At 36.7% G+C, this 12606-nt stretch overlaps 1 protein-coding gene across 1 annotated transcript; it reads left to right on the forward strand.

Annotated features, from left to right (window-relative positions):
* Positions 1-734: 734 nt before the first annotated feature.
* Positions 735-12297, forward strand: LRIT3 (leucine rich repeat, Ig-like and transmembrane domains 3). Its single transcript, XM_087723778.1, has 4 exons — positions 735-906; positions 2400-2875; positions 4380-4685; positions 9032-12297. Exons 1-4 carry the CDS (start codon positions 791-793, stop codon positions 10081-10083), a joined length of 1950 nt encoding a protein of 649 aa, XP_087579904.1. The 5' UTR covers positions 735-790; the 3' UTR covers positions 10084-12297.
* The last annotated feature ends 309 nt before the right edge of the window (positions 12298-12606 follow it).

Consider the following 12606-nt stretch of genomic DNA (forward strand, 5'->3'; position numbering starts at 1 on the left):
CCATTAAAAAATGTAATAAAAATTTCTCTTTCTACTACTAAAAAACCATTCAATGATCCTAGGGGGGGGAAAGCATTTATTATACCTACTGTTACTGATTTTTTTTTTTGCAAAGTTATTGTTGTTAACCTCTATTAAAAGAAATGCTTCAATTGTTGGAGAGCTAAGCAAATATTTACTTTAGAAATGAATAAACAGTTTAAGTTTCTGTCAATAGTTTACTCACATTTTGTTAAGTTGATCATTTGTACCATCGGCTACTGAAAACAAAATACTTTTCCGGACATTATTACGAGTATCTTAAATTACAGAACTGCAATTATTGTTTAAAAAGTAATAATGTAATTTTGAAACAACGTATGGTAAATAATAAAGACTTCCACTTCAAGCCTTTCCTGCATTATAGTGATTTTAGCACAGTGTAGTTATTCAAATAATGAGTTTTTAGAGGAATAATTATACTCACTATGTCGGTGTTAATTTCAAATTACACTACCACTTTTTAAAAATTGTAGTATCTAACTCCTTTTTTTGTAGCAGTCTTGCTTTCAAGATGGATATAACTTCACTACTAATGCTTTCCTCCTTTGACACAATAAAGAACTAGTGATGTCAAATGAGCATTTGCAGAGTGCCTTTGAAGGTTAAGTAATTGCAGCTCTCAGATAATCCAGGGTAATCTGCTCTGACTAAATGGAAGCTACATGCCCAAGTTTGGCATCCAGGATGATTGTCTAGGAGTAAAGGATATCTTCGATTTTGGATTTACCTATTGTCTTGGAAAGAAACCATGCATCTGCTTGCGGCTGTTTGTGTCATGATCGGCATTTTGGAAGAAGTGGATAGTTTCTGCCCTTCTCAATGCAGCTGCAGTTACCACGGCATGAGTGATGGAACCAGAACAAGGTATTTTTTTCCCCCTTGACTTTTCAAGTATGTGTTATACTTGTAAGATTCCCATCCGTTATCAAATAACAACAAAAATGTTAATGGAATTTTAAGGAGAAATTTGTATTTTTGGAAGACTGTTTTAAAATCTGGTGTAATCATGGATTAGGTAACCCATCAAATTGGATGATAAGCAGAAGCTAGTCGGCTAAAGGTACAAGCACACATATGTGCACACACACCGGGGGGGGGGGGGGGATTAAAATTCGAACCAAATTAGGAATAGTACTTACACTGGGTTTAGGATCTACTTACGGCAATGTACCAGTTCATTAAAAGTGAGATTCCTTATCTTATCTAGTCTGCACATTTAATGTAATAATGAAACTGCATTAACCTAGATGTAAAAAAAAAATATCCTTCCATTACTCTATATGTAAAAATATTGTGTAAGAGGATACAGTTTTCTGCTCTATTATGAAAAATTGCTTTATTTTCTTTTATAGAGAGAGATAAGCACACTGGCTATACAATGTGATCCAATCAAGGGGCGAGGTTTCAATGCTGTATCTCCATTATGTGGAAATTGAAACCTTTTTTGATTTAAAAAAATAGCAGGATGATAAACAAAATGATTCAAAGTGATTAGGGCAATAAGCTTATAAATCTTATTCATTACTTCACATGCCCAATATGAGAGATAATAAGCAAGTTTCTTCCTAGTACTGGTGTTATATGCTCATCTAATTTAAAATAAAAATAAGTTTTAACATATACTACATTTTAAAGTAATATAATCAAGGAATCTCCTTTATAAAACAACAATAAAAGTATTTTACAAAACTATCGTGTTTTCTATTTGACAGTCTCAGATTAGGTGAGGAGATAATTCATTTAATGACCTAGAGATAATCATATTTATCTATTTCATCTGTTTACAGGGTTGTAATGATAAAATGTGTCGGGAGAGGGAAAGATATCTGAATGCCATTCTGAGTTTTTTGAAGGAGAGTTTAGAAATAATTAAATGTAATACTATCTGTGTGAAGTATATTTTAAGCCCCTTTAATTTGTGGATTGTCCTTTATTCGGTCACTTCTATGTTCAGGCTGTCATATTTTATTTCACTATGCTTGATCCTGAAGTGGTACAATTCTTAAAGGTGCATTTATTTTCTTAATAATTTAAGACCCCAGTTATTAACCATACATTCAGATAAATTATATAAGGATGCATTAAAGGTGTTTCATGTGGATGATACTTTATTCCTGCTACTGAAAGGCACTTTTAAAATTATCATGTTACAGAACAAAATTCAGTAGACAAATCAGTTGCTTTCCAGGACTATATATATATAACTTCTTTGGCTTTCCCACCATTCCTCATTATTTGCAAGAAGAGAGCCATAGTGAACACAGCTGGATTGATTTGTCACTAGGATCTCAGTTTATTTTTTAAATACATTGTGAAAACCTATATGACCATAGCTGTTTCTCTTTGTTTTTTATTAGATCTGTGCTTTGTAATGATCCTGATATGTTTGAAATCCCTATCAATATTCCTGTGGACTCTGTAAAACTCCGGGTAGAAAAGACAGTCATAAGAAAAATTCCAGCAGATGCTTTTTATTACCTGGTGGACCTCAAATATCTATGGCTTACTTACAATTCTATCACCAGCATTGATAGCAGAAGCTTTTATAGTTTAAAGCAGCTACATGAATTGCGTCTGGATGGCAATTTGTTGTTGCGTTTCCCTTGGGAGTCATTGGCTGAGATGTCCAATCTACGAACTCTAGATTTACACAATAACAAAATGACCAGTATTCCAGTTGAGGCCGGCAAGTACCTGAGAAATCTCACTTACTTAGATATATCTAGTAACAAACTAACATCCTTGCCTTCAGACCTCATGGATATCTGGCTTCCTTTTTCTGAAACAAAAGTACCCAGAAATACAGATGCTCCGATGCACAGGGTCATATTAGGTAAGCATGAGCAATTTGATTTCTTTCTTTGAATTGTGCCTTCTGAGGGAATTTAGAATTAGTCCATAGCATGAGCTCAAATACTGTGATCAATCAGCTTCACAGTAACTGATCAACTATTGTTCTCATACTGAAAAAATGTTTTGTTGATAGCCTGGGTGTGCAATTGTTACAACTGAGATTGGCATTTCATTGTTGTGTAGACATTCAGTAACAAAATTAGTTGACCCATTTTGATCAGCACATTGGTTGGTTGAAAGCTTTAGCAAGTTAAGTGCAGTCAGCCACATTTCCTAGTGGAGCAAAATTTAGTGTGCTGAATTGGTATATTCAAGACTGGACTAGTCTTCCCTTTAGACATGGGATATAGAATGTTATCCTTAACAGCTGGTAAGAAATTACTGCTTAATTCAACTAGGGTAGGAAAAACAATTATTCAGCCTTGAATAATTTTTAATTTTTACAATTAAAATTAATTTGAAACACAGTAATTTACAACATCTCCTAATATATGACTTTCCATACAGCCATGCATTATTCCATTTTCACAATCTTTGCTTGTAGTAAAGCACCTCTATAAGATTAATTTTGTAATTGTAGAAGTATGTTTTTCTAGTTTAAAAAAACATAGTTGAATTTCATAATCTTAATATTTTTTGCATATATATATATACATATACATACATACATATACATACATACATACATATATATATATATATATATATATATATATATATATATATATATATATATATATATATGTTATATTTGTGCTGATAAATAAATAAAGGGAGACTAGTATAGATCTATTTCAAGCTATTTAGCTCTCATCAGCTAGCCATACCCTTACTGGGATTAGAACCTGTGCTGTATTACATCTTAGGCAGATGTGTTAACCACTAAGCCACAAGGTTCTTCTCCTTTATTAGCTGAGCCAGGGAAATAGGTATGTATTTAGTGTCACAACCCCTGGTATGCCCAAATATGGGAGGAAGCCTACTACTTCCTATCTCTGTCTATCGGCTCATCACAAGAGACCATCCAGACAGAAACCCAATATTTTTACTGTTGCCTTTGTTACATTTGTGTTGTATTTGTGCTGATAAATAAATAAAGGGAGACTAGTATAGATCTATTTCAAGCTATTTAGCTCTCATCAGCTAGCTATACCCTTACTGGGATTAGAACCTGTGCTGTATTACATCTTATATCATATATATATATATATATCTGCTGTTTATGTTGAAAAAATAATAAGCTAGAATTTTCTTTTTTAGCTCCTTAAAATGTTTTAACAATTGCAACAGAAAAGGCTGGCTGCTTTCAATTTAAGTTGCATAAATCTTGAATAAATATTCTAACATTAGATTTATCAGAGGGAAATATGTGTACTACTTTGGTCCCATAGTTTGCCAAATCATTTACCTTAAGCTGGAAACTGAGAAAGGAAATCCAACTATGCTAATTAAGTGTACATTTGCTGACATTTTTCCCTGTTAAGGTCTGCAGGACAATCCATGGTATTGTGATTGTCGTATTTCCAAGCTGATTGAATTTTCCAAAATGGGGGATAGTGCTCTTATATTCCTGGACCCTTTTGTGACTTGCAATGGACCTGAAAGCTTGTCTGGCATCTTGTTTCAAAGAGCAGAGTTGGAACAGTGTTTGAAGCCATCAGTAATTACTTCAGCTACAAAGATTACATCACCTCTAGGAAGCAACGTGCTTTTACGCTGTGATGCAACTGGATATCCCACGCCACAACTCACCTGGCTTAGAACAAACAATAGACCAGTGGACTATACAGGTACAGTATGTTTAAAAATTCACCTGCTGAAGATGTGCTAAAGTGATTCTTTAATGTTTGAGAAGTACAAGTTCAGTTTTCTGCTTATGAATTTAAATAAAGCTGCTTTAAATTTACTCATAGAAATAAAAATATATGCCATAGTTTTTGGAGTATAAGGTGCACTGGAGTATAAGATGCACCATGATTTTGAAGAAGTAAATTAAAAATAAAGTTTTTGCACTCTGCAGGCTTCCCAAACCCTCTGTACGCCTCGTTTTTTGCAAAAAAAGGGGGGCATGCAGAGGATTTGGGAGGCTCTTAGAGTGCTCCTGGGGGCTGGGGGGGGCAAAAACAAGCAAAAGTCCTGTTTTTTGTTTATTTTTGCCCTTCTCAGTCCTCAGGAGTACTCTTAGAGCCTCCCAAATCCTCTGCATGTCCAATTTTGCAAAGGGGGTGGGGGGCCTATGAAAGGCCTATGAAGCGGTATATAAGTCTACTGCTATTCAGTAGGCCAAAAATGCTGTATTCAGTGTATAAGAGTCTTGAAGAGTGTTCGAAGACTTCACTTAGTCCAGAACGCAGCCACACGAGCGATTGTGGGTGCACCCAGGGTGCACTGGCTACCCATTAGTCTCCGGATCCGCTTCAAGGTGCTGGTCGCTACCTATAAAGCCCTACATGGCATCGGACCTGGGTACCTGAGAGACCGCCTCCTGCCGATTACCTCCCATAGACCGATTAGATCTCACAGATTAGGTCTCCTCCGGATTCCATCCGCCAGCCAATGTTGGCTGGCGACTCCCCGGGGGAAAGCCTTCTCTGTTGCAGCTCCAGCCCTCTGGAATGACCTCCCGGTGGAGATCCGGACCCTTACTACCCTCCCGGCCTTTCGCAAAGCCACCAAGTCCTGGCTGCTCCAGCAGGCCGGGGAGCTTGTGAAACATCCAGCCCCACGGAAACTGTGAATGTTGCATTTTTTTTAAAGTGTTGTCTTTGTCTATTTATTTCCCCTTCCCTTGTCTATTGTGAGCCGCCCGGAGTCCTTTGGGAGTGGGCGGCATACAAGACAAATAAATAAATAAATAAATAAATAAATAAATAAATAAATAAATAAATAAATAAATAAATAAATAAATAAATAAATAAATAAATAAAAGACACACTCAGATTTTCACCCTCTTTTTTGAGGGAAAAAGGTGCGTCTTATACTCCAAAAAATAATCAATCAGTATACTGTACTGAGTTTTAGAAATTAAAAAACCCTTAGAAAACAAAGAGGTTTTTTTCACTTGAGTAAAAACATTTGAAAAGACGTCTCCATGATATTCTGATGAAAATCTAGAAGCCAAGTGGGAATGTGTTTTCAAACCACACAATTTTCTATATGAAAATTTGTCAAGGTTGTAATTTTTTTTTTAAATGGAATAGTAGTGTTGAACGTCCTCCAACATAAATAAAAATAAAAATCTATAAAATTTATATGATGGAACAGCCATCTTTTATTCTACAGCCACCCGTGTACCTGAGTTTCAGTATTGTCCAGTTTACAGACTTTGCACCACCATAACTTTGATTGAATTGAACCTCATATGTTTGACTTGGTTTATGAGATTAATAGTGGTACATTGTGTTCAATCTTGAGCAAAATAGGACTTTGCTCTTATTTGCCTAGAAATTGGAAGGTGTAAATTTTCTATTGATCCTAACATTTTTCAGTCAATGCAAATTATATAGGTTTAGTTTATTAATTAGCCCATAGGCCATATCAAAGTGCAGAGTTCCAAACACAAATTAGTACTAAAATCCGATAAAAACAATTTAAAATGAGATTGAAATATAATACAATTTAAATTGGAATTGGAATAAAATACAAATATAATTTAATATATAGGTGAATAAAATAAAATAAAATAATCTTTCAGTATCATCCCTACAATCTACCCCAATCAGTCCCACATATGCCGATCTCAATCAAACCATTTTGCCCAAGTACTGTGTTTGGTATTCTGTACTTTTATATGGCCTATGGGCTAATCAATAAACTAAACCAAATAAACTAAACCCAGTCAATGCAGCTGATGTCATGCAGTAAGAAAGAATGTTTGTGACAATACTTTTGATTGTCCCTAGAATCATAGAGCTGGAAGAGAGCATAGAAATAATCTAGTCCAACTCCAGCTCAAGGATGAATCCACTGGAGTATCTCTGCTAGACCTTTGAAGACTTCTAGTTGAAGAATTCATCATATCGTGGGGCAGTCCTGCTTGTTCCTAACTAGATGGTCCTAAAGATTGGATGTTATTCTCTTAGATCTCTTCTCATGGGCTCTATCAGGATTTTGATTTTTGGTCTCTTTCTTCAATATATTTGCATTATCAAAATTCAATTAGGTAGTACCATCTGCACTGCTGAATTGCAGCTCTATTAATTTGCTTCATAAAACTGATTTTTGCCAATACATATTTTTTACTTGTAGAGATATAAAAGAACACTTCCCTTCTCTCTGTCTAGAGATAGATAGATAAATAAAGATATACATAGATCTTATCAAGTATTATGGCATGATGGGAAAATGAAATCTGTCATGGCACAGATGGGTATAACATTCAAACTCCCGCCAAAAAACATTTGTCTTCTTTAAAATATGCAAATATCTGTCTGTATTTATGGAAATTACGTTCCCAAATTTATACATTTAGAGGAAATTCTGTATAGAATTATATGCTAAGGACAAGTATTGAAGATGCTTGTATTTTTAAAGAAATAATTTATAGGAGTGCTGGACTGGATCCGGACTGATACACATCCCTAAACATATACTATTATTACATTTTCTTCTAGCTTAATCTTGCAACATAACATTACATTTCACAAAGAATTCTAAAATTGGTTTTCATGTTCAAATAGGAGTATAATAGCTTTTTTTTTTTACTTTATCTCCAACCAGTTCTTGTAAAGAAAAAAAAAGTAACGCCCGTCTCATTTTACATTGGTCTTTAACCAAATGAAATCTGAACCCAATGCATGGTATATGTTCTGACCCCCTCCTCTGTCCTGTAACGAATGCCGAGACAAGCTTAACTGGAATGTTACAGCACTTTATTAGCAAGAAGCCAAAATCTCGGTGGCTGAAAGCCAAACATAACAAACAGATAAGAACCTTGGCAGCAACTCAGACTTCGACAGATAACAACTTCTCCAGCGTTAGGAATGACGTTGACTCCTGCAAAAGGGGCGTGTGTACAAGCATTCCTTTTATAGTCTTGAAAGGAGCCTAATTACCACCAGCTGAGAGCAATTACCTCCTGTAACTGAGCAACTGTTCCTTACACCTATTAGCTCTCCGGTGCCAGGCATCCAGGAACAACTCCCTTGGCTCCTCCCCACTGCTGATGTCTGGATCACACTCCCTTGTCTCCTCCCCACTGGTCCAAGGCTCAGGTGCCTCCTGGTGGCCAACCAGCCTCTCTGCGCCCTGCTCAGAGTCGGAACCCTGTCCAGGGTCTTCCACATCCTCCAAAGCCAACTCATAAGGCCCCTCGCTGTTGGAGTCTGGTGGCAGCTCCAATGGCTCCTGCTGGGCCACAACAGTATGCTAGATCTACAAATGATGATTTGAAATGAATGGGAGGGAAATCTATTTTTATGAGCAACATAAAAGAAATAAAGCAAACAAAAGAAAGAGAGGGCTCCTATCATTCACTGCCCTCTAGTTGATTACTTGAGAGTTTTATACAGGGCTGCCGAGAGGCTTATTAAGTGCTGGAAGAAGACTAATATGGGCCCCTAATATGGACATGTTAATTCCCCAAGTCTCTTATTTAAATCCTCTGAGTGCCAGGATCTCCCCTTTGCCAACCTTTTTTCCTGCATTGTCCCATGACAGCTTGCCTTTCCTATGGGGACTTCCTTTCCTTGCCGCACTCTGACCTCACCCACTCACCTGATCCACTCACCTCCCCCATGGAAGCAGGGTGGGTTCAACCCAGGCCCCTCCCCCTCATCCCTGCCTGGGCAGCAGTTTGCAGGATACCTTGACCCAAGAGAAAGAGGACTGGAGGGCAACAGTGTGCATGCTCCCAAATGCTCTGACGCATCTCCCCCCCCCGGAACAGTTGCTCTATACATCCGGGTACCCGCCTGCTTAAAACAAGACAGAGTTGGGTTGACTTTCTTTACTTCACCCTCCCACGAGTGGCTGTAAAGTGAAACTGTGTCCACAGTGAAGGGTCAAAGAAATACTTCTCATTTGAAATCTTTGTCCCCTAGCCTCCTAATGCTGTAGCTTCTTTGTATTTAGATTCATTCATTTATAAATAATATATATTTGACTGCCATTTATTTTGTATTTCTTTCTTTCCCAGTTATTCAAGAAAGTCCAGGAGAAGGTGAAAGATGGTCCATTATTAGTCTGACAGGCATTTCCTACAAAGATGCAGGAGACTACAGATGCAAGGCCAAAAATTTCGCTGGAATGTCTGAAGCTTTTGTTACTCTCACTGTTATTGGTGTTACCACAACGGAATCTTCCCCAAAATATGGCAAGAAGACAGGAACAGAGCAAGCAAATACTACTCAAGAAGATGTCAAACTAGAATTTTTCAACGTGACACTTTCTTCTTCTACAATAGCGTCCACAACCACCTTTCCATCTACAACTATGGCCACCACTGAAAAATTCACAACTAAAGGAGAAATTGACACAAAACAACCTGAGCCCATGCCTGATGACAAAAAGAATGGAAACACAATTGTGAATGGAAGGAAAAAGCAATTGGATACATCACTCAGTGTAGAGTCAGCAGATGAACAAAATATCACTCTGAAAAACCTAAGAGTAATTCCTGAAACCAGTGAAAGAGTGACCTTGATGTGGAAAAATATTGATGTCTCTAATAGCTCTGCTGTGACTGTGCTGTATTCCAAGTATGGAGAAAAAGTGATGGTGTCACTAAATCCAGATCCCACAAAAAACAAAGTGACAATAGATGGTTTGGAGCCTAGCACAAAGTACATGGCCTGTGTCTGCCCCAAAGAGATGCTTCCCACCAAAGACCAATGCATCATTTTCTCCACGGATAGAATTACTCTGGAAGACAATTCTCCTATTTCCATTTTGCTAGTAGCTAGTGGGGTGGCCTGTGCACTTGTGATACCACTCATTTTTTTCCTACTGTATAAAGTTGTGATGCTTCACAGGAAACCAAAATTCATCAAGGAAGATGAACTTGCAAAAGAGACTTATATCAAATTTGAAACTCTTTCTTTTAGACCACATTCTATGGGAGCAAATGTGGAGATCTGGACTCACCGGAACACCGATGAATCTGAAAGACAACTACTTTGTTCTAGGTCAAGTATGGATTCGCAGATGACCTTCAAAAGTGAAGGTTCTAGGTCAAAGTACTTCTACTAACTCTGGGTTCTGTAGATTAGACAATCTACAGAACCCAGAGACAGCAGAAGTTCTCTGACCAAGAACCTTCAATTTAGATAGAAGCAAAAGAAGCTGAGACCCAATACTGGATCAATGCCAGTCACAAATCATGGATGACAAATACTGTAAATGATAGAAATTAAACTCTTATGTGGTGAGGAAAGGAAAATGCTTCTACAAAAACATTTAATGACACTTGATTATTCCCGAAGCACTTATCACTGTATAGCTTTTTTCTTGATTAATATTTTGTTGTTTAAAAAAAGTTTTATGTACAATATGTATTTTTTCTTCCATGATGCTCTCCATATTTCTTTCAATTATATACTGCAGTTCAGTGCAAAGTACTTATCAATATTTTGTTTAACTAACTCAAACTCCTGAGTTATGCATGAGTGGAAAAACTCAATGGGGCACAACCCAGAGTAAGCCATTTCAATTAGGTTGATGAATTAGTTTGATTTTGTATTGTGGTCAAGAGGTTGTATAATTAAAAATATGAGATTCAATTTGGGGAATGCACATAAATATTTATAAGGTCAAGGTGTGATGCAGTTAATCAGCACTAAGATTATATATATGCAGCTAACTAAAGTAAGTCAGAAGCTACACCTGGAATAAGTCACACCTAAATTCCACTCAAATCACTTATTTGATAACTTGGACCTACTATGTAATTCCACATGATAGATTTTTTTCAAAAGAATCATGTGAGGAATGCATTTCCTCAACCCATGGAATGAGTTTAAGCTAATGATGAATATGCATAAGTAAGAGCTGCAACAAAAGAACTAACATTATATAATGAAATTGTATAGTATTTTCTTCCTAAGCAGGGGGTTGAACTAGAAGACCTCCAAAATCCCTTCTAACTATTCTATTCTATTCTATTCTATTCCACTCCGCTCCACTCCACTCCACTTTATACTGCATAGAGGTAAGCTAGAGGAACATATTTTGGACTTATCCATTAAGATTAGAAAAGAATATTAAGAATAATTAAAGGAGAGTTTGAAATATTAAAACAAATAGTATCTTTTTTCAAAAAAATCTAGGCCACAGTACAATGGTTCTCCTCCAGTATTTGCCTTAGTATTTATCTGGTATTCAATGATATATTGCTATTGATTATAATATTTTTATTTTAGCCATTCTAAGTACCTTATTCTAAGTAATTCTAGGCAATAGTGGTTAATGCATCAGTTCTTGAATGTGAATGTGAATGAAATGATTAATCCTTTTTAAAATACCTAGTAACATTATCAGCCTTTATTATGGTCAAGAGGCTGTGATGGCTCAGCAGTTAAATAAGCTGAGTTTGTTGGCTGGAAAGCTGACAGTCTGGTTCAAGATCTGCATGCTGTGTGATGGGATGAGCTCTCGTTACTTGTCCCAGCTCCTGCCCAGCTAGCAGTTTGAAATCGTGCAAATGCAAGTAGATAAAGAGGTACCACTTTGCTGGGAAGTTAACAGTGTTCCATGCACATTGGCTTATGGTCACGCTGGCTACATGATCATAGGAATGTCTATGTAGACCATGCTGGCTTCCTCAGCTAAAAAATGGACATGGGCACTGCCCTCCTAGAGTCGGAAATGACTGGACAGGTGAAACCTTTACCTTTAACCTTCTTATGATCAATGGCCAAATGTATACACGTTTACATTATGAAGGCTACAGATTTGGAATTTCAGAAAGTAATGAAAACTGAAATAACATTGAGTGAAAGAGGTAGATTACTACCGTAAAGAATTCAAACACTTTAAACAGAGCTGAAATTATAGAAGTACCACATTCTGGTTTCTCCTAATACTGTATTATGTTGCTTTTGTTTTAATAAGAAAAATATTAAGTTAGCTTTTTGGAGCTTAGTAGAAGACTTAATACTTTTTATTTCTCATGTAAGCAGAGTATATCACCTTTGGAATAGTTTCTCCCATAGGATTTGGATGGCCCTGAATCTATGTTAAAAGCTTCATTCTTTTCCATGAGCCCATCTCGGGCACCAGACAAGAATGGTGGATAAGCTTGTGTTTCTGAGAGATGGTTTATACAATTGGTGACCTCCAGCTGTTTGGTGTTTATGTCTTGCTTTATGAATTTAGGGTTTTTTGATGGTTGATGTAGGGATATTTTATTTACCATGTTCTTTTGGGATTTTGATATATTGATGTACGCGACCTTCAAAAAAATTGGACAGCTATGTAAATCATAGACAGAATATCAATAAATTTCAAAATCACCCCGATATCTCTAATTTTTGAAAACCTGCTTTTATTTTAACGCTTTGGTTCCCTTCCCAGTTGTGCACATTCTTATCTGTAGCCAGCAAGAGAAACAACAGCTGTAGAATAGCAATAGCAGTTAGACTTATATACCGCTTCATAGGCTTTCAGCCCTCTCTAAGCGGTATACAGAGTCAGCATATTGCCCCCAACAACAATCCGGGTCCTCATTTTACCCACCTCGGAAGGATGGAAGGCTGAGTCAACCCTGAGCTGCTG

Source organism: Thamnophis sirtalis, unplaced genomic scaffold, assembly GCF_051295495.1.
Source record: "Thamnophis sirtalis isolate CommonGarterSnake01/CBP01778 unplaced genomic scaffold, rThaSir2_p1.2 scaffold_10, whole genome shotgun sequence".
Classification (NCBI taxonomy): Eukaryota; Metazoa; Chordata; class Lepidosauria; order Squamata; family Natricidae; genus Thamnophis; species Thamnophis sirtalis.